Source organism: Engystomops pustulosus, chromosome 8 (assembly GCF_040894005.1).
Source record: "Engystomops pustulosus chromosome 8, aEngPut4.maternal, whole genome shotgun sequence".
NCBI classification, from domain to species: domain Eukaryota; kingdom Metazoa; phylum Chordata; class Amphibia; order Anura; family Leptodactylidae; genus Engystomops; species Engystomops pustulosus.
The window spans coordinates 97,779,303-97,800,273 of record NC_092418.1 but is presented as its reverse complement, the minus strand read 5'-3'; the positions used below and the strand labels follow the sequence as shown (position 1 = coordinate 97,800,273).

At 45.2% G+C, this 20,971-nt stretch overlaps 1 protein-coding gene across 4 annotated transcripts in view; it reads right to left on the bottom strand.

Moving 5' to 3' along the window:
* Positions 1-20,971, bottom strand: part of ITGB6 (integrin subunit beta 6) — a 117,299-nt gene that overhangs the window by 64,265 nt on the left and 32,063 nt on the right. For 2 of the 4 annotated variants that reach the window (XM_072121906.1, XM_072121907.1), the window contains exon 4: positions 1,358-1,439. In XM_072121906.1, the coding sequence (XP_071978007.1) occupies positions 1,358-1,418 (61 nt within the window). In that variant the 5' untranslated portion in view covers positions 1,419-1,439. Of the gene's footprint in view, positions 1-1,357; positions 1,440-1,531; positions 2,136-2,185; positions 2,374-20,971 lie in introns of those variants that run through there. The other 2 variants (XM_072121908.1, XM_072121905.1) reach the window with 2 other exon arrangements.

Below are 20,971 nucleotides of genomic sequence, written 5' to 3'. Positions count from 1 at the left end.
GTATAACATCACTATTATTTGGGGACTGTGTGACACTATTATAACATCACTATTATTTGGAGACTGTATGGCTCTATCATGGGAACATATTATTTGGGATTGTGTGGCCCTATTATAACATCACTAGTATTTGGGGACTCTATGACACTATTATAACATCACTTATTTGGGGACTCGATGGCACTATTATTACATCACTAGTATTTGGGGACTCTCTGACACTATTATAACATCACTAGTATTTGAGGACTCTATGGCACTATTATAACATCACTAGTATTTGGCACTCTATGGCACTATTATAACATCACTAGAATTTGGGGACTCTATGGCACTATTATAACATCACTAGTATTTGGGACTCCATGGCACTATTATAACATCACTAGTATTTGGGACTATATGGCAGTATTATAACATCACTAATATTTGAGGACTGTATGGTTATGGTAAATTACCTTATATACAGAAAATATAGTTGCCATTAAAAACATAAACAGTACATGGGTATTTTGGACCCTGTAGGGCACTGTAGTTTGCTATGATTTAAAAACGTATTATGCTGTTACTTACTCAGTGTATGTCTCTATTACATTCCTTGCCTGGCGCTATTATTTAACAATCGTATGACACTATTATTTAAATACTGTATGGCACCTTTATTTAACTACTCTAGTATTATATAACATGCATATTTAGCAGCACAAGGTTAGCACTGTATTCCACACTTTTGTGTACTTTGTATACACTTTTATTACTTGGATATCATGTAAGTACTGTATTTCGGAGCTGTTCAGTGCTGTTGCTTTTTTCCTTCATGCTGATGACTGTATTTGATATGTTTCAATTCTGTGAATATACACAGCATAACAATGTACTGCCGTATTACATGCAGGTTATATTGTCTTGAGTAGGTAAAAAAGTCTCTTAGTTTGCTAAGTTTTTAAAGAGTAGTTTTCCAACACACCCCATTATGTTATTTATTATTGCCTTGCGCAAAAACATTATAGCATGAATATCTATTTTAGCAAATTCCCCCTGCATTCTAGAATGTCAGGTCCTTCACATTCTCTAGTTACATTCCTAGAAGTGGGACCGCAAAGGGACAGTCCCATACAAACTTCTTATTAGTAATGGTGATTATGATGTCAAGAATAGAGATAGTCTGGGAGCAGATGTAGCAGAGCTGAATGAGTTGATCCATTCAAGAGAACTTCATTCCTATGTAAGAACACAGGAAACATATGCTGAACTTTGTAGCACATGACCCGCTCAGCTCTGCTGCATCGGTACCTGACACTATAACACTACAGCACATCACTCTAATCATTATCCCCCCCCCCCCCCCAGGTCTTACCTTGTACATGAGTTTTTCCATGCAGAAAGAAAGCTAAGAGCCAAATCAATTCAATCCCCATTCGTTTTTTTTTAACTTCAGGCTGGGAAAATATATGGAGAGATAAGAAAGAGATATAAGATGTCAATGGTCTTTAGAATATTCTTGTAGTATCTATTGGATTCTATTACTTACATTCCTTGTATCAGGAAATAAACGTCCCTTAAGCAGACAGGTTGGCGGAGCTAAGAATGTGGGTTTACAGGGAATGAAACTTTCTAAACAGGTACAAACACCTTTCAACCTGGACGTAACCACTTCCTCGTTTTCCTTATAAGGATCCAGGTACGCTACCTAAAGAAGGTGGGGACACTCGGCCAGGTAAAAGGACACTTCTCACGGTCCTAAAGACTACATGTGTTTCCTCAACCTGCCTCTTGGCACAGTCTTAAGACTCCGGCTCACATTTCAATCAGCACAGTCAAAACTTTTGTTCTTACACCACTTTCATCCGCACAATCCCGGTAGGAATGCAGAATTTTTTTTTTTTGGTGCTTTTCACTTGACGAGGATTTCAAGAGACGAAGGGTTAAACATTAAGCTCGCCTTGCAGACTGAACCCTAACCCAAGATGTTGAAGGATATTATTTTTTTTTCCCCCCCTTACCAAGCCCTGAGCAGCGATGCACATGAATCTATTATGATTGCTTCCGTGCCTGCCAGATTTAATAAGCCCAAACATGTGATGCAGATCAATTTAATTCTCTGCAAGATGGCTCTATGGCGCAGGAGCCGGGCGAGAATATGTGTATAAACAGATACGCCAAAGAAGATTAGGGGGATATTTACTGTTTTCCTTTATCCAGCGGATGTGCCAGGTATAGATGGCGCTCTAATTTGGAGATGGCGTCATGCCCGTTGTTAATACGATCTCTGTACGCTGCCCAAATACACAGGGATCCGCTTGATACCAAGCACATGAGATACTGCGAGTTACTGAGAGTCTACGCCTCACCCTGCCCGGGCACAGCCACATTTCATCCAGACCAATGAGTTGTATAATAACAGAGACCTTGGTTCATGTTTACACGGCGCATAATAATGAAACAACCACAAGTCTGATACATATACAGTGTATCTCAATGAAGCTGCATGTAAATGATACAGTGTGTAAGGCTTAGCTGATAAAGAAGTTACCATTATCATTCCGTCAGCCTTCATCAGGGCTGTGAACATGATACTGCTGTCAATGGACCAGAAAATTAGGGCCAAAACTTACCTGTGAGCTGCCACCCACCACCCACTCACTTCTTACCTGTTGCTATATATGTGGTAATGCTTAAAGAGACACTGTCACCACTTTTTACTCCATTAAACTACTAGCCTCCTCAAAACCCTTTTCGGTGGTAAAAACTTATCTGGTGGCAATTAAATGCCAGAGGCACATGGAGCCCATACCCCCACCCCCTGATGTCATCAGTAGAGGAGCACCAATCCTTCTCAATGACAGCCTGGTGTCCATGTGACATTGTCACATGTGAGATTGACCAATACAGATCTGCAGTATTTTTTCCATACATACAGCTGTATTGCAATATGTGGTATGAGCGATCAGATCCCCTAGGGTTCAGGTACACTAGGGGGCCTAAAAAACATTAAAAAAAAAGACTTAAATAAAATAGAAATAAAAAAGAAATAAAAATAAACAAAGAAAATCATAAACATGTTAGGTATAAATGTCAGCAGTGTATGGGTGCACCTATCTTGGCAATGATTGCTGCCCCAGTGACATCATCATGGATTGAGGGGTGTGAAGATCCATCTCCACGACAGCCCGGAGTCTATGTGAGACTGTCAATTTGATAGATCTGTAACAGCCTGTCTATAGCAGACCTATACATATCTGCAGTGTTTTTACCATATACTGCAATACAGCTGTATTGCAATATATGGTATGAGCAATCAGATCCCCTAGAGTTGCGATAACCTAGGAGGCCTAAAAACACTAAAAAAAAGGAACATAAAAATAAATAAATAAGAGTGAAAATCATTAAATTTCCATAGATCAAAAATAAAAATAAACACATAAAATCATACACATGTTAGGCATAAATGTCAGCAGTGCATGGGCACCCCTATCTTAGCTAATGACTGTTTCCCCCATGGTGTCATCGAGGGGTGATGGGTGCAGCGAACCGTCTCCATGTCAGCCCAGAGTCTAATTGAAACATTTAGACTCATCTGTCTATGGCAGACAGAGAAAGATCTGCAGTATTTTTACCATATACTACACTACAGCTGCATTGCAGTATGTAGAATGAGCGATCCGATTCCCTAGGGGGCCAAATAAACAGTAAAAAGAAAACAAAAAATAAATAAATAATAGTTAAAATCACTCCCTTTCCCCAGACCAAAAATACAGATAAACAAAGAAAATCCTATTCTGCATTTCCGCGTCCATCAGTCTAGCAAAATATAAAAGCAATATTCCCGGCGGTTAACACCTAAATGGTAAAAACACCCTAGTCCCAAAAATGGTAGCAATGAAAACATCAGTTCATCCTGCAAGAAATGACACCTTACACAGGAACATACATCAAAGTATTAAAGAGTTTTTAGTGGCAGAATATGGAAAAACTAAGATTTTTATTCTGTACAAAAAGTTTACATTTTTAAAAATCTATTAAAACAGGCTTAGGTACCAGGAGAGCAGTGGCTCCAGGGCCCAGGAACTTTTTGGGACCGAATGAGGAGCTTTCAGCTCTGTCTGTGTCCCTAGGACACTGAGTTGTATGCAGGGACTAGTGCTGCTCTGCTCTGCTCTCTATGGTAATACATGTGTGTTCCGGCTCCCAACACAAATGTATTGTTTTCCTTTCAGGACCTGTGAAATGAAATTTTTTATAGGTAATGTTCATGACAGGATGATGGGAGGGAGCTGGATGAATGTGGAGGAGAGACTAACATAGGCACACACAGGCTGCAGCTGCCCCTCACCCCTGGGACTCTTCATGCACTCCTGGCAGGGAGCCAGGTAATGTTAAATAAAGTTTTATAAAGTACAGAAATGATTCAGAAGAGCATTAAAATCAGCATAGAAACCTGTCACCAGCGGAAAAGGACAAGTGACAGGTGTGCTCCAGTAGGGGGCCAGAATCTCTTGATAAATTTGGTGTGCCTTGCTGATCTCACAATATAAACCTTTTCTGTTATCTTATGCTCCTTACACCAAATTCTTTTATTTTTACCGAACCCTGGTTCAATCCATAAAAATAAAGTGGGGTCATGTCCCATCTCTTCTCATAACTATAGTATTTCTGGTCTATTATTTACCCTTTCCGTCAATCTTCCAGTCTAGAGGGACTACAGTGTATTTTATCCTGTGATTGGATACTATTTGTCAATCCTCACAATGTTATTCTCCATTTTGATCTCTTTTTACTTTAAAGACAGCTTGGAGAAAGGAACTCGCTGTAACTTTGATTAACCCATTGAAACAAGTATGTTCTCACTTGAGATGACCATTCACTTTTTTGTCAGCTGATAAACAGTAAATGATCTGAGATGAAACAGACTGTCACGTTGTGAGGCCTTTTAGGCTGATGGTAATGATATAAAGATGAAAGGCTAATGGTTTTCTGTAGCATGTGGGATGAGATACAGTTACCTTTCTCTGTTTCTCACAAGAAAGACATCGCTAGAAAGTCAGCGCTCATGCAAGGGAACACAAGACACAGATTGTTTTATTAAAAGTCCCTAAAGAATTATGTGCACAATTTTACAATGTATCGGTTTAAATACAGGGTGTAACAAAAAGGTGGGGTCGGTTGAATACCTCGCGAAATATACATTGGATCAAAAAGCTAAAGATATATGTGTGAAATATTTTACAAAAATGTATTCAATGGTACCAAAATCGGACCACTTATTCCACCCTCTGGGGGTGGGGCTGGGGGCAACTATGAAAATCTTAAATGGCAACCCAATGTTCATTGACAAATGTAATCGCCGAAAATCAAACAAGTTGTTCAAAAATGGGGATATCTCGAGAAATACACATCGGATTGAAAAAAAAAAATTTGAAAACTTAAAAATCTATCCAATGATAGCAAAGTTGAACCTGAGTTCCCCCCTATTCCTAGTGGGGAAAGAAACTACATTGAGTGCAACCCAATAACAACAACGTGGACATACAAGTAATTTTATGTTCTTTTTGGGGGCTGGTGTATGTGAGTCCCCACCTCTCACACATTGGGGGCTTGTGTAATGTTAGTCTCCGCCTCTCACACATCTGGGTCTGGTGTAATGTGAGTCTCCGCCTCTCACACATCGGGGGCTGGTGTAATGTCAGTCCCCACCTCTCACACATCAGGGGCTGGTGTTATATGAGTCTCCGCCCCTCACACATCAGGGGGTGGTGTAATGTCAGTCCCCACCTCTCACACATCGGGGGCTGGTGTAATGTCAGTCCCCACCTCTCACACATCGGGGGCTGGTGTAATGTGAGTCTTCGCCTCTCACACATCGGGGCTAGTGTAATGTGAGTCCCCACCTCTCACACATTGGGGGCTGGTGTAATGTCAGTCCCCATCTCTCACACATCAGGGGCTGCTGTAATGTCAGTCCCCACCTCTCACACATCGGGGGCTGGTGTTATGTGAGTCTCCGCCCCTCACACATCAGGGGGTGGTGTAATGTGAGTCTTCGCCTCTCACACATCGGGGGCTAGTGTAATGTGAGTCCCCACCTCTCACACATCAGGGGCTGGTGTAATGTCAGTCCCCATCTCTCACACATCGGGGGCTGTTGTAATGTGAGTCCCCACCTCTCACACATCGGGGGCTGGTGTAATGTCAGTCCCCACCTCTCACACATCGGGGGCTGGTGTAATGTGAGTCCTCACCTCTCACACATCGGGGGCTGGTGTAATGTCAGTCCCCACCTCTCACACATCGGGGGCTGGTGTAATGTGAGTCCCCGCCTCTCACACATCGGGGGCTGGTGTACTGTGAGTCCCGCCTCTCACACATTGGGTGCTGGTGTAATGTCAGTCCCCATCTCTCACACATCAGGGGCTGGTGTAATGTGAGTCCCTGCCTCTCACACATCGGGGGCTGGTGTAATGTCAGTCCCCACCTCTCACACATCGGGGGCTGGTGTAATGTCAGTCCCCACCTCTCACACATCGGGGGCTGGTGTAATGTCAGTCCCCACCTCTCACACATCGGGGGCTGGTGTAATGTGAGTACCTGCCTCTCACACATCGGGGGCTGGTGTAATGTCAGTCATCACGTCTCACACATCAGGGGCTGGTGTAATGTCAGTCGCCACCTCTCACACATCAGGGGCTGGTGTTATGTGAGTCTCCGCCCCTCACACATCAGGGGGTGGTGTAATGTGAGTCTTCGCCTCTCACACATTGGGGGCTAGTGTAATGTGAGTCCCCACCTCTCACACATCGGGGGCTGGTGTAATGTCAGTCCCCATCTCTCACACATCGGGGGCTGGTGTAATGTCAGTCCCCACCTCTCACACATCGGGGGCTGGTGTAATGTCAGTCCCCGCCTCTCACACATCGGGGGCTGGTGTAATGTGAGTCTCCGCCTCTCACACATTGGGTGCGGGTGTAATGTCAGTCTCCACCTCTCACACATTGGGTGCGGGTGTAATGTCAGTCCCCACCTCTCACACATTGGGCGCTGGTGTAATGTCAGTCCCCACCTCTCACACATCGGGGGCTGGTGTAATGTCAGTCCCCGCCTCTCACACATCGGGGGCTGGTGTAATGTGAGTCTCCGCCTCTCACACATTGGGTGCGGGTGTAATGTCAGTCCCCACCTCTCACACATTGGGCGCTGGTATAATGTGAGTCCCCACCTCTCACACATCGGGGGCTGGTGTAATGTGAGTCTCAGCCTCTCACACATCGGGGGCTGGTGTTATGTGAGTCTCTGCTTCTCACACATCGGGGGCTGGTGTAATGTCAGTCCCCACCTCTCACACATCGGGGGCTGGTGTAATGTGAGTCCCCACCTCTCACACATCGGGGGCTGGTGTAATGTCAGTCCCCGCCTCTCACACATCGGGGGCTGGTGTAATGTGAGTCTCCGCCTCTCACACATTGGGTGCTGGTGTAATGTCAGTCCCCACCTCTCACACATCGGGGACTGGTGTAATGTGAGTACCCGCCTCTCACACATCGGGGGTGTTATAATGTGGGTCTCCGCCTCTCACACATCGGGGGCTGGTGTAATGTCAGTCCCCACCTGTCACACATTGGGGCTGGTGTTATGTGAGTCTCTGCTTTCACACATTGGGCGCTGGTATAATGTGAGTCTCAGCCTCTCACACATCGGGTGCTGGTGTTATGTGAGTCTCTGCTTCTCACACATCGGGGGCTGGTGTAATGTGAGTCCCCGCCTCTCACACATTGGGCGCTGGTGTAATGTGAGTACCCGCCTCTCACACATCGGGGGCTAGTGTAATGTGAGTCTCCACCTCTCACACATCGGGGGCTGGTGTAATGTCAGTCCCCACCTCTCACACATCGGGGGCTGGTGTAATGTCAGTCCCCACCTCTCATACATCGGGGGGCTAGTGTAATGTGAGTACCCGCCTCTCACACATCGGGGGTGGTATAATGTGGGTCTCTGCCTCTCACACATCGGGGGCTGGTGTAATGTCAGTCCCCACCTGTCACACATCGGGGGCTGGTGTTATGTGAGTCTCTGCTTCTCACACATCGGGGGCTGGTGTAATGTGAGTCCCCGCCTCTCACACATTGGGCGCTGGTATAATGTGAGTCTCAGCCTCTCACACATCGGGGGCTGTTGTAATGTGAGACTCTGCTTCTCACACATCGGGGGCTGGTGTAATGTGAGTTCCCGTCTCTCACACATCGGGGCTGGTGTAATGTGAGTCCCCACCTCTCACACATCGGGGGCTGGTGTAATGTGAGTCCCCACCTCTCACACATCGGGGGCTGGTGTAATGTCAGTCCCCGCCTCTCACACATCAGGGGCTGGTGTAATGTGAGTCTCCGCCTCTCACACATTGGGTGCTGGTGTAATGTCAGTCCCCACCTCTCACACATCGGGGACTGGTGTAATGTGAGTACCCGCCTCTCACACATCGGGGGTGTTATAATGTGGGTCTCTGCCTCTCACACATCGGGGGCTGGTGTAATGTCAGTCCCCACCTGTCACACATCGGGGCTGGTGTTATGTGAGTCTCTGCTTTCACACATTGGGCGCTGGTATAATGTGGGTCTCAGACTCTCACACATCGGGGGCTGGTGTAATGTGAGTCTCAGCCTCTCACACATCGGGGGCTGGTGTTATGTGAGTCTCTGCTTCTCACACATCGGGGGCTGGTGTAATGTGAGTACCCGCCTCTCACACATCGGGGGCTAGTGTAATGTGAGTCTCCACCTCTCACACATCGGGGGCTGGTGTAATGTCAGTCCCCACCTCTCACACATCAGGGGCTGGTGTAATGTCAGTCCCCACCTGTCACACATCGGGGGCTGGTGTAATGTCAGTCCCCACCTGTCACACATCGGGGGCTGGTGTTATGTGAGTCTCTGCTTCTCACACATCGGGGGCTGGTGTAATGTGAGTCCCCGCCTCTCACACATTGGGCGCTGGTATAATGTGAGTCTCAGCCTCTCACACATCGGGGGCTGGTGTTATGTGAGTCTCTGCTTTCACACATTGGGCGCTGGTATAATGTGAGTCTCAGCCTCTCACACATCGGGTGCTGGTGTTATGTGAGTCTCTGCTTCTCACACATCGGGGGCTGGTGTAATGTGAGTCCCCGCCTCTCACACATTGGGCGCTGGTGTAATGTGAGTACCCGCCTCTCACACATCGGGGGCTAGTGTAATGTGAGTCTCCACCTCTCACACATCGGGGGCTGGTGTAATGTCAGTCCCCACCTCTCACACATCGGGGGCTGGTGTAATGTCAGTCCCCACCTCTCATACATCGGGGGGCTGGTGTAATGTGAGTACCCGCTTCTCACACATCGGGGGTGGTATAATGTGGGTCTCTGCCTCTCACACATCGGGGGCTGGTGTAATGTCAGTCCCCACCTGTCACACATCGGGGGCTGGTGTTATGTGAGTCTCTGCTTCTCACACATCGGGGGCTGGTGTAATGTGAGTCCCCGCCTCTCACACATTGGGCGCTGGTATAATGTGAGTCTCAGCCTCTCACACATCGGGGGCTGTTGTAATGTGAGACTCTGCTTCTCACACATCGGGGGCTGGTGTAATGTGAGTTCCCGTCTCTCACACATCGGGGCTGGTGTAATGTGAGTCCCCACCTCTCACACATCGGGGGCTGGTGTAATGTGAGTCCCCACCTCTCACACATCGGGGGCTGGTGTAATGTCAGTCCCCGCCTCTCACACATCGGGGGCTGGTGTAATGTGAGTCTCCGCCTCTCACACATTGGGTGCTGGTGTAATGTCAGTCCCCACCTCTCACACATCGGGGACTGGTGTAATGTGAGTACCCGCCTCTCACACATCGGGGGTGTTATAATGTGGGTCTCTGCCTCTCACACATCGGGGGCTGGTGTAATGTCAGTCCCCACCTGTCACACATTGGGGCTGGTGTTATGTGAGTCTCTGCTTTCACACATTGGGCGCTGGTATAATGTGGGTCTCAGACTCTCACACATCGGGGGCTGGTGTAATGTGAGTCTCAGCCTCTCACACATCGGGGGCTGGTGTTATGTGAGTCTCTGCTTCTCACACATCGGGGGCTGGTGTAATGTGAGTACCCGCCTCTCACACATCGGGGGCTAGTGTAATGTGAGTCTCCACCTCTCACACATCGGGGGCTGGTGTAATGTCAGTCCCCACCTCTCACACATCAGGGGCTGGTGTAATGTCAGTCCCCACCTGTCACACATCGGGGGCTGGTGTAATGTCAGTCCCCACCTGTCACACATCGGGGGCTGGTGTTATGTGAGTCTCTGCTTCTCACACATCAGGGGCTGGTGTAATGTGAGTCCCCGCCTCTCACACATTGGGCGCTGGTATAATGTGAGTCTCAGCCTCTCACACATCGGGGGCTGGTGTAATGTGAGTTCCCGTCTCTCACACATCGGGGCTGGTGTAATGTGAGTCCCCGCCTCTCACACATCGGGGGCTGGTGTAATGTGAGTCCCTGCTTCTCACACATCGGGGCCTGGTGTATTGTGAGTCTCTGCTTCTCACACATCGGGGGCTGGTGTAATGTCAGTCCCCACCTCTCACACATTGGGCGCTGGTATAATGTGAGTCTCAGCCTCTCACACATCGGAGGTGGCGTAATGATCTCTCAGATCATAAACTCTGAAGATGGAGATTTTTTTGGTTTCCTACAAATTTTTCAAATATCGAATGCTCTACATTATTTGCACAAATTTGGTATCATTGGACAGCTTTTCAGAAAATATTGTATATGTCTATTTTCAGACTTTGGATCTGATGTGTATTTAACAAAATATCCTCTTTTTCGACATTTTAGCACACATTTAGATTTCACAAACATTGCTAAATTTGCATTATAAAACCCTTTTTATTAAAATTGTTAATTCTCTGTGCAACCTATCGAGCTATGGACAGAATTAATCTCCTCCCCCTCTGGCAGCCAACAACATAGTCCTACTTTACCTCAGTTATACTGCTAAGTACATGGGAGATTAAATACATAGGGTACACAGCTCTCCTGCAAAGTACTGGATTGCTGATGAGTTTAATAGATGAATTTATAAATTAATTAATTAAAATTATACAATACATTAGAATAAATGTAATTAATTAATAAACATAGGTTTTTCACATCCACAGAATATGAGAATATGATAGGGTTAGATACATGGTGTGTGCACATCACATACTGCATCTGACTGGTGGCTGCATGTCGTATGAGGCGATATACAACGCAGATAAGGTGAGAACATGGCGGTGTTTATAGACGAGAGGAGACACTGATAGATGAGATGGTCTTGTTCATTTTACATAATACGCTGCGTCACGGTTCAGGTAAAAAGCTTGAATGAGACTTCAATGGAAATAAAAATATTTAATTTCCCTCCTCAGTAGTGTGAGAACAGAAGAGGGAGCAGATCTGATCAGATCTAGATAATGGGGAGAGTAGAAAGGTAATATGATCACACACCTGGGACCCAATGCAAAACCTGTATCAATGTCCCAAATTTGCCTGTGACTGCAACCCCTGCGCCCCCTATAGTGATCCCACTGTGAAAAATCCTTACAAGCATCCTATTTTATTCCACATTTCCCCAAAAGCAGGTAACAAGCTGGACATTGGTAGCTTGTTCTGGGGTATTTCCATAGGCGGGACTAACAACTCAAAAAAAGAAGCTGGAAAGGTAGTTATGGAGGTTATACTGTTCTCTTCCGCTGCCACCAGTGGGCGCTAACAACATGCAAATTTATGGCTATGCTATTGTACTTAACACAATTTTTTCTTATCTGTATTCAAGGGGCTCCCCCTAGTGGTGGCTGCAGAAAGAAAGAAGTTAGTATTGAATTTTGTTCAGTGCTCCAAATGGGCTTCTTTAACCGTGATATTATAGTTTATTCTTTTAACTCAAAGAAATCTATGGGATTTACATGACATATGGATATAACCATACAAACTATTTAACCATTCATTAATTCACTGTTCACTTGCCTGATTTTCTCCTTAATCCACTGTGCCACCTAACCAGATGGGTTTTGGTTACTTCCAGGGATGTAGTCTGATCCCTTGTACAGGGAATGGGACTTCGCAGTGTTGGAGCCTCCGCTAGCCCCTGGCCAATTTACATTTGTATATTTGATCAGTACATGGATGTTTTTTACCTTCTTACATAAATATGTGTAGATTGATCTGTTCCTTACTACTTATATGAAATGAATGATTGAAGATTGCAGTATACCGCCTGTTATTGTGCTTTATATACTATAGGGAACACCCAAATGAGTTCTCTGCTCCAACTCATAAAAACGGCATAATATTGAGTAATCCCTATGAGAACAAAGCAATGATTACACACTAGAACATAATATGATGCGGGATGAAAGCCACTATTTGCATCCATGAGCTGTTCATTTGGCTGAGCTGTTATGTGGAAGTAATAATGAATAGTCTCTATACCAGGGAACATAGGGGAACCATTACACATACATATTACTTTTACTTATTATATTTTCTATTAGGACCAGTGGTGTCCATCAGCATCCACAACACAAGTCTTACCAAGGGCCAAAGTAAAATGTGGCTATCCCGAGATACATGTAGTACTGATAGTTCAACCATTTGGATCCCTATCCATTGACTGAACATTGGTCTGAAGGTTTCCTTGGACCCAGGCAGATCCACAGAAGTCAATGAAGTGTAAGACGGTGCTTCATTCACAGGAGGACTTTAAGTCAAGTGATCTGTAGCCTATCCACTATCCTGTGAATAGGGAATAAGATACTTTAGGAGGAAACCCGTTTACGGAAGCCAAATTTGGATACTGTACATTTCTTGTATACAGTGAAGTACTATTATGCAAGCTGTACGTGGTAGTAATATTGTGGCCCGATATGATAAAATAGTAATATATTACGTTCATCCATTTCAGTACAGACCCAATAATTCAATGCTTATCCAAACCCATGAGATAGAAGCCAAACTCATCTCATTGTAGATTACAGGAAATTTACCATTAAAATCCATCATGATAAACCAGGGACATTACTCATAGACCCAGGCACCGTGACTGTGGTAATCTTCTTATATGTGTTATGCGTGGCTTCCTTCTAAAATCATCTTTTAAAATAATGCTGTCAGAAAGGCTCTGGGTTGTGTTACCTGAGCTACTCTGTGTTGCGGATTGTCTCACCCCCACACCCCCTGCTCTCTCAACACTTCCCCCCTCTCTCTTCTTTTGTAAAAACTTTTGCAGCTCAATTTTACCCACTAACTTAGTTATGTCCCATGTATTTTTCCTCCTTCTGTTGATAGCAATTATTCAGAATTTTTTTTAAATACAGCAATAAGGGTTGCTTAACTCAATAAGTTGTTTTACTCATTTCTTACTATGTGATCAGTTACAAATATTATTTTGTTGGATTGCCCCTCAGAAGGAAATAAGTTTCCATTATGTTGATTTCTCTTCATGGTTCATTTCATCTGTAGTTTGTGTGGAGATGTAAAAATGCAGAGATTAAGTCGGAATATAACTAACTGGATAACTTGCAACTGCAAGAACGTGAATGTTATTACATTACCTTCCTTGCAGAATTACATGTACCCCCTGTTCTCAGGATAGGGCATAAATGTCTCATCACAGGGGATCTACTGATCAGTACAACGAGGGACAGAGTAAGTCCTCATACTGTGAGCCTCTCCAGAAGTCTCTTTGCATCTTCCATGGGATTTCAATACAGGGTAGTTAAAGGGGGACTGTATTTATGATTAGCAGTTATTTCTGAGAACATTGCTGCTGCGATTCACTGTTCCTCTTCTACAGACTACTATTTAATAAGACTCATCAATTAACTTGGGGTCATCTTGCTAAGATTACAGGAAACAGCTCCTTCATATCTGCTCTGTCCTGTCTTCAGTCTACCCTCATGTTCCCACACACAGTCCCCCTGCAGCTGCTCAGTTTTAATTATCTAGTATAATCCTTCTCTCTGGGTTTTGACAAGGCTATAGTCAGGTCAATGAGGAGAAGAAAGTGCAAAACAGCGGGTTGCAGGTGTACCCGTGTGCCTCCCTGTGCCCCCTGGAGCAAGTCTGTGGCCTCACTCACCTTCCCTGGCTCCAGCGGCAGTCCCTGCGCGTTGGCTCTGTAAGATTTAAAGGGTCAGTGCGCCAAAAATTGGTGCTGGACAGCCGCCTGCCCCTTTCTGGGTCCCATGCCAGATCTTTGTGCTTCTTAGCCATTGTGAAAGCTTTGTTCCTTGCCGTGTGCGCTTAGACTGATTTCCCGTTGTGATCTCGGTCCGCTCCTGACTACACTTTTCTGCTGCCAGCCCTGACCTTCTGCTCCGCTACTGACTACAATCCAGTGCTGCCTGTCCTGACCTCCTGCCTGTCCCGGACCACGATTCTTCCTCACGACTTTGTACTACGCCTTGCCTGTCACCGTGGACAAATTTGCGTCTGTGGAGCGACCTGGTGGTACCACCTGCAGCAAGTCCAGCAAGTCTGGTGAAAACCAGGTGCCACTTAGACTCCGCTCCCGGGTGTCGGCTTATGACATCGTCCGCGGTGGTGTCTGACACAGATTAGGAGTGAATATGATAAGAGACAAAATAAGTAGAGAAAGAAGCACTTTGCTCTGATAAGATGTATTACACAGTTTCTTGTACAGGCGGTCCCCTACTTAAGAACACTCGACTTACATACAACCCCTAGTTACAAACGGACCTCTGGATGTTGGTAATTTCTTGTACTTTAGTCCTAGGCTACAATAATCAGCTGTAACAGGTATCACAGGTGTCTGTAATGAAGCTTTAGTGTTAATATTGATTCTTATGACAACCCAACATTTTTCAAATCCAGTTGTCACAGAGACCAAAAAAGTTCTGGCTGGGATTACAATGATAAAATATACAGTTCCGACTTACATACAAATTCAACTTAAGAACAAACCTACAGACCCTATCTTGTATGTAACCCAGGGACTGCCTGTACTTGATTTCTGCAAAGTTTGGAAAGTTAGTGAATATTTAGGTATTTTAAAAGATCTAAAATTCCTGCTCTTCATGGGCACTGACTGTGAGCTTGTACCTGGATTCAGGCTCTGCCAACATCAGTCATAATCGCTGTTCTGAATCTAGGACATTTTATTTTACATTTTCATAAAGGTTGTCGGAAGTTAGAGGTCGACGTTTGGGGCAGCCGACTGCCGCAGCTGTCGGAATTCTGCACAGCGAAATATGTTTATCAAGCAGAAATATCCAATATTGTCTGCATTATAAATGATGTTTACACAGATGTTGAGTAAAAAGCCCCAAACAGCACCTAACAGATGTATGTATTATAGTCCGTACCATCCCACAGTATCATGGCAGGTTCTCATCATTTATTTTGTCCAAATTTAATCTTAAAGGGAACCTGTCATCAGATTTTAAGCCATGGAACTACCGGTCCCTCAGGTAGGTTATGAAGTGTTCTTTCTAGAATTCCTTAGTTTATGGAAAATATTGCCCATTTACCTATAAAAACAATCTTCTCCATAATCAGGTGAAAATTAGTCATTTATTGCCTGAGATAAGTCAAGTTTAGAGACTATAGGCAATTTCCTATACACTGAGTAGACCAGACTTTCACAAGCCGCACTTTGCTACCCCCTGGTACCTGATTCCACCTGGCTAGAGAAATTGCTGGTATTTAAGGAACTGCTTAAAAAAGGGATTGAACAATAAAAATGTTTATCCTAAAAAAGAGTAACTTTAGATGCCTCTATCTTTAGGTCCATCGCACCTAGAAATTGCTTTTAGAGTCTTCTTAAAGATAAGAATCTGATCTTTCATATTGGGGACAATCATACGCACGTCCTCCAACATATGATAAATCATCCCTATGACTTTAATTGGCTGATCTTCAGTTCTGTAGAGAGCAGATGCTGATCTTTTCTAGGTACTATGGAACCATATGGCAGTGTCATATACAAAGGTATAGCATATATACACACATACAGTATATACACACACCACACAGCATATATACACACATATATATCATTCACATATTATGCTGTGTAATGTGCAGCACATCCTCTACATTTTAGTGTGTCAGTTCAGATGACAGGGCCTCCTGATACGTAGGGCCCCATAGCAGCTGCTATGTCTGCTACCGCTGTAGTTACGCCCCTGCTGTCATGGCCTTTATATCATGGCAATCATTTATCACTTTGGTCAATAGAAGAGCTACAAAAGGAGGACAAAATTGGATGATTAGGGTCCCCTGAAGGTCAGAGGGGCTGGGATACTGTATCTGCAACATCCCCCACCAGGGCTTAGCCCTTTCTTGGGGCCTGGAGGGCCCAGAATACCGGAGTGGCTGGCGATTGCGGTCTTGGGCACAATGTGATCATGGTGCTTGGTATGGGGATCAGAGGGCTGTCCTACAGCCTGGCAGGTCTCCAGCAGGTAGCGTGTGCAAGAAATATGGAGAATGAGGCTGATGTACTGGTTCTCCCTGCAGCAACCCCTGAGGTGTATGTAAGATAGGTCCCTTGGTAATGGATGGGGAGCCCGTTGTGGTAGACAGCCGTATCCAGGGATCAGATGGAGGCATGATGTGGTCATGGTGCTTGGTATGGGGATCAGAGGGCTGACCTACAGCCTGGAAGCTCTCCAGCAGGTGGTGTGTGCAAGAAATACGGAGGATGAGGCTGATGTACTAGTTCTCCCTGCGGCAACCCCTGAGTGTCTGTAAGATATGTCCCTGGGTAATGGATGGGGAGCCGGTGGTGGTAGACAGCCATATCCAGGGATCAGACGGAGGCACCGTTGTGCAAATCAACTCATAGTTCTTTATTGAACTTCAAACAGCAGGCAATGACCAAACACGATTAACATCAGATTCTGGTACTGTAGTGGTCATGGAGAGTGGTCCGCAAGAATGGTGCGCCACCCTGATACTAGATGGAGGCTGAGGCTCCTGACTTAGTACCTAGGATCAGTATCTGTGGCAGCACTGAAGGTGTCCTGCACACACAGTCTCTCTCTTCACTCTGACTGACCAGGACCAAAAAGACAGAACGATCATGTGCTCCCCCTGCACAGGGGCTTTATACTCCCCCTGGTCAGATGGGAGCACCTCTCCAATCACACTCATGCTAACAATACAGCCATATAACTGGATAATTACTTACACCAATTTAACTGTTGTCTTTCCAGGCAGAATCTACAGCTGCAATTTACACTAAGTTTTCCTAGCATTATCTTCTGGGTGAGTTGCACAGGCTCACCAAATAGATCCTGACAGGGAGAGGGCGCTATTCGCAACTACCTATCTGCCTATGCATTGGCAGGGGTGTTGCATATCTTTAGAATAACATTGGAAAAGTTATTATTTTGCTTAGGACACAAAGGTTCTATCATATAGATTGGGGGTTTATATATCTGTATTATGGAGTAATGAACACACATATAAGGTTTTCCTTTGCTTGTAAATTTGATGGATCGATGGGCCTCCCCTAGGTACGAGACGCCGCAGTCTCTTCATTATTGCTTTCAGGGACAGAGCGCAGAGGGTATACACACATTTCATTCATATTAGAAGTCTCTTGGCTGGATACGTGCATTCGGATGACTGTGCCGCGCAGACGAACATTACCATTGTGCCGTAAGGCATCAGTGACTAAACCCAACACATTTAACTCTGCGTGTCAGGTTCACTTTGACAAATGCTGGAGCAGTAAGGAGAAAAAATGGACATGTGTCAGCTGCTCTCCAGAGTTCACAGATGTCACATATTAGAGTTTGAAGGAGACAGGATAGTTTTTTTGTAATTGCAAACTTCGAGACACAATGGAAGAAATGGCAAAAATTGTAATAAAGGCTATTTACACCATTAAAGTTCATGCTACTAGACTCAGACTGGCCTATAGATCAATAGTGGGCTCCCAGCCCCTACAGCTAACAAGATTTTAACCATTTGTGTATTTTTATAATAAGATGGGTAGATTAGACCCCAGTTAGCTTTTATACTGCAGTTGTACTGGGTGACTATGATAATGTATAGTATCCCTTATCCCTGGACAACTCTACATCCAGTCACCAATATTCTTGCTGCTGCCTGGGCCTCAGTGCAAGGCAAGTGTCTAAGGCAAGAGCCTGTCAGGAGGTTACTGATAGGTACTCAATGACCAAAACAGTACAAGACAGGAGCCAGTCAGCAGGTTACTTATAGGATTTGAGGACCAAAAAGTGCAGAACAAATGCCAGTCAGCAGGTATTCCAGGACCAAAATGGTGCAAGACAAGAGCCGGTCAGCAGGTTACTGACAGGGATTCCCAGACCAAAACAATGCAGGGCAAGAGCCAGTCAGCAGGTATCTGACAGGGATTCAAGGACTAATGCAATGCAAGACAAGAACCAGTCAGCAGGTTACTGACAGGATTTCTAGGACTTAAAAACAGTGCAAGACAAGAGCCAGTCATTAGGTTAGTGATAGCATTTTCAGGACTAAAACAGTACAATACCAGGTTACTGACAGGGATTCCAGGACCAAGACAGTACAAAACAAGAGCGATTCAGCAACTATCTCCTGTCTTGCACTGTTTTAGTCCTGGAAATCCTGTTAGTTTACTGACAGGATTTCCAGGGCTAAAACATTGCAGGACAAGAGCCAGTCAGCAGGTTACTGACAGGAATTCCAGGACCAAAACAGCACAAGACAAGAACTGAAGACATGTGCAGATAGCACCCTAACAGGTGCGTGTTCAGCTCACCCCACAGTGTGATGGTCCACAGTCCTCTGGTATCAGCCTTGGTGCAGGAAAAAGGAAAGACCACCGCCGGTCCCAAATCAGCAAAAGGTACAAGGAATCTCGGCACTCACATGAAGCCACCAGGTTTGGTTTAAATAAATTTCTTCCTCTTTATTCACATCTCCGGAACAACATGCAGTTACAGTTTAAAAGATCGACGCGTTTCGACGCTTGTGCGTCTTAGTCATGATCAGTAACTGATCATGACTAAGACGCACAAGCGTCGAAACGCGTCAATCTTTTAAGCTGTAACTGCATTTTGTTCCGGAGATGTGAATGAAGAGGAAGAAATTTATTTAAACCAAACCTGGTGGCTTTATGTGAGTGCCGAGATTCCTTGTACCTTTTGAAGACAAGAACTGGTCCTCAAGTTACTGACAGGGATTCCAGCACCAGAACGGTGCAAAACAAGATCCAGAAACCAGGTTCCTGACGGGGATTCCAGGACCAAAATGGTACAAAACAAGAGCCAGTCAGCAGGTTACTGACAGGGATTCCAGAACCAAAACGGTGCTAGACAAGGGCTAGGAAGCAGTTACTACTAAAATAAATCTGTGTCAACTAAGTATTCCAAATCCACCAATGGGCGGTGGCTGGTAACATTGGCATGTATTGGGCCCCAACAGTTCATAATCTGAGTATAATAAATCTAAGAAGTTACAGGGGCGGCCACTTTTCCTCACATTTTGTAAGTGCTGGGGGACAGGATATTAGGTAATTTCCAATGTACACATAAATAAGACCCAAACACATACTATAGAGCAGTGATGGCGAACCTATGGCACGGGTGCCAGAGGTGGCACTCGGAGCCCTTTCTGTCGGCACTCAGGCCATCACCAGAGATGACTCCAGGTATCTTCCTGCAGTCCCAGACAGCCCAGGACTTGCTGTGCACAGAGCTATTATAAAGTGACAGCGCTACCTGGGACTACTGGAGGAGTGGGAAGGTGCGGACAGATCTGGATTATCATTGTAGCTCCTGCTCCGGCCCTGACAATTCTTCCCGTTTATGGGACCCTGGAAGGAAGCTACAATGATCATCCAACTAACCTATTTTCTGCTTAATTAGAGTCCTCAGGGTGCTGGTATGAATGAAAGTGACAGAGCAGGGAGTATAAATAACAAATAAAATTTCTGTGTTGGCACTTGGCGATAAATAAGTGGGTCTTGGTTGTAGTTTGGGCACTCGGTCTCTAAAAGGTTCGCCATCACTGCTATAGAGGTAGCAGACACGTCACATCACACTCGCATCTGGTGTCTGTGGCATCTGCATGGTGTTTCATTGTAGCCAGGAAAGTGTGCATCAGAGTAACTGTGTGTGCGCTTAAAGTTGGGCGCCAACGCTTGAAGTTGGGGTAATTATATTCCAGCTGTACTGAACCATGTGACTGGCGCTGGGCACGGAGAATCTGGATACATGGCAATATAAGATAATTAGGGGCACTTAACCACTGATCCAGGAGGACCTGGTGCTGATTTAGTATCTTAAATAACCCTGACAGGTTCCCTTTAAGGCTCTACACCCACAACCCCAGATCCATGTCTCTTTATAGTTCACATTGTAAAATTACAACTTCAAGTCACGGTGGATTGGGTTTATTTCTGGCAGAGCCATATGATGTCTTTCGGATGCTTTCCATCTAGCGGCTCAGCTCTGGACTCGCTGATGACTTAATTACCGACCTGACACTTATTTTATGCTCAAAAAGTTAAAAGCATCGATCTGGGGCAATGCTTCGGGTTTTGCTGCCTCATTTAGTACGAGCTCTATATCGTAGCCATGTCTTCTCCATATAGAGACGCGCAGCCATCATTGCCTTGACCTTACTTTTTTCATTGCTGAACTGCTAAAGAGACAATCAATGGATCTGACCACAGCATTAGGAGTGGAGAATGTGAGAAATGGTTGCTGCAATCCATCAGTCTTCTAAAACACTTCAGGGAAATGGCGTCCCAGCTCATGAATAAGTATGCGGCTAAAGAGCAGTCTACCTGTCTGAGTCTCATCTATAACCCACCCCCCTCTTTCATTACGCTCCCATATCTCTCTGTCAGAGTCAATGACTATGGAGGTCTAGTCGCTTTTAGTGTTTTGTCTGCCTGATTTGTTGCCTTTGTGGGGATATAGAAGATGCAA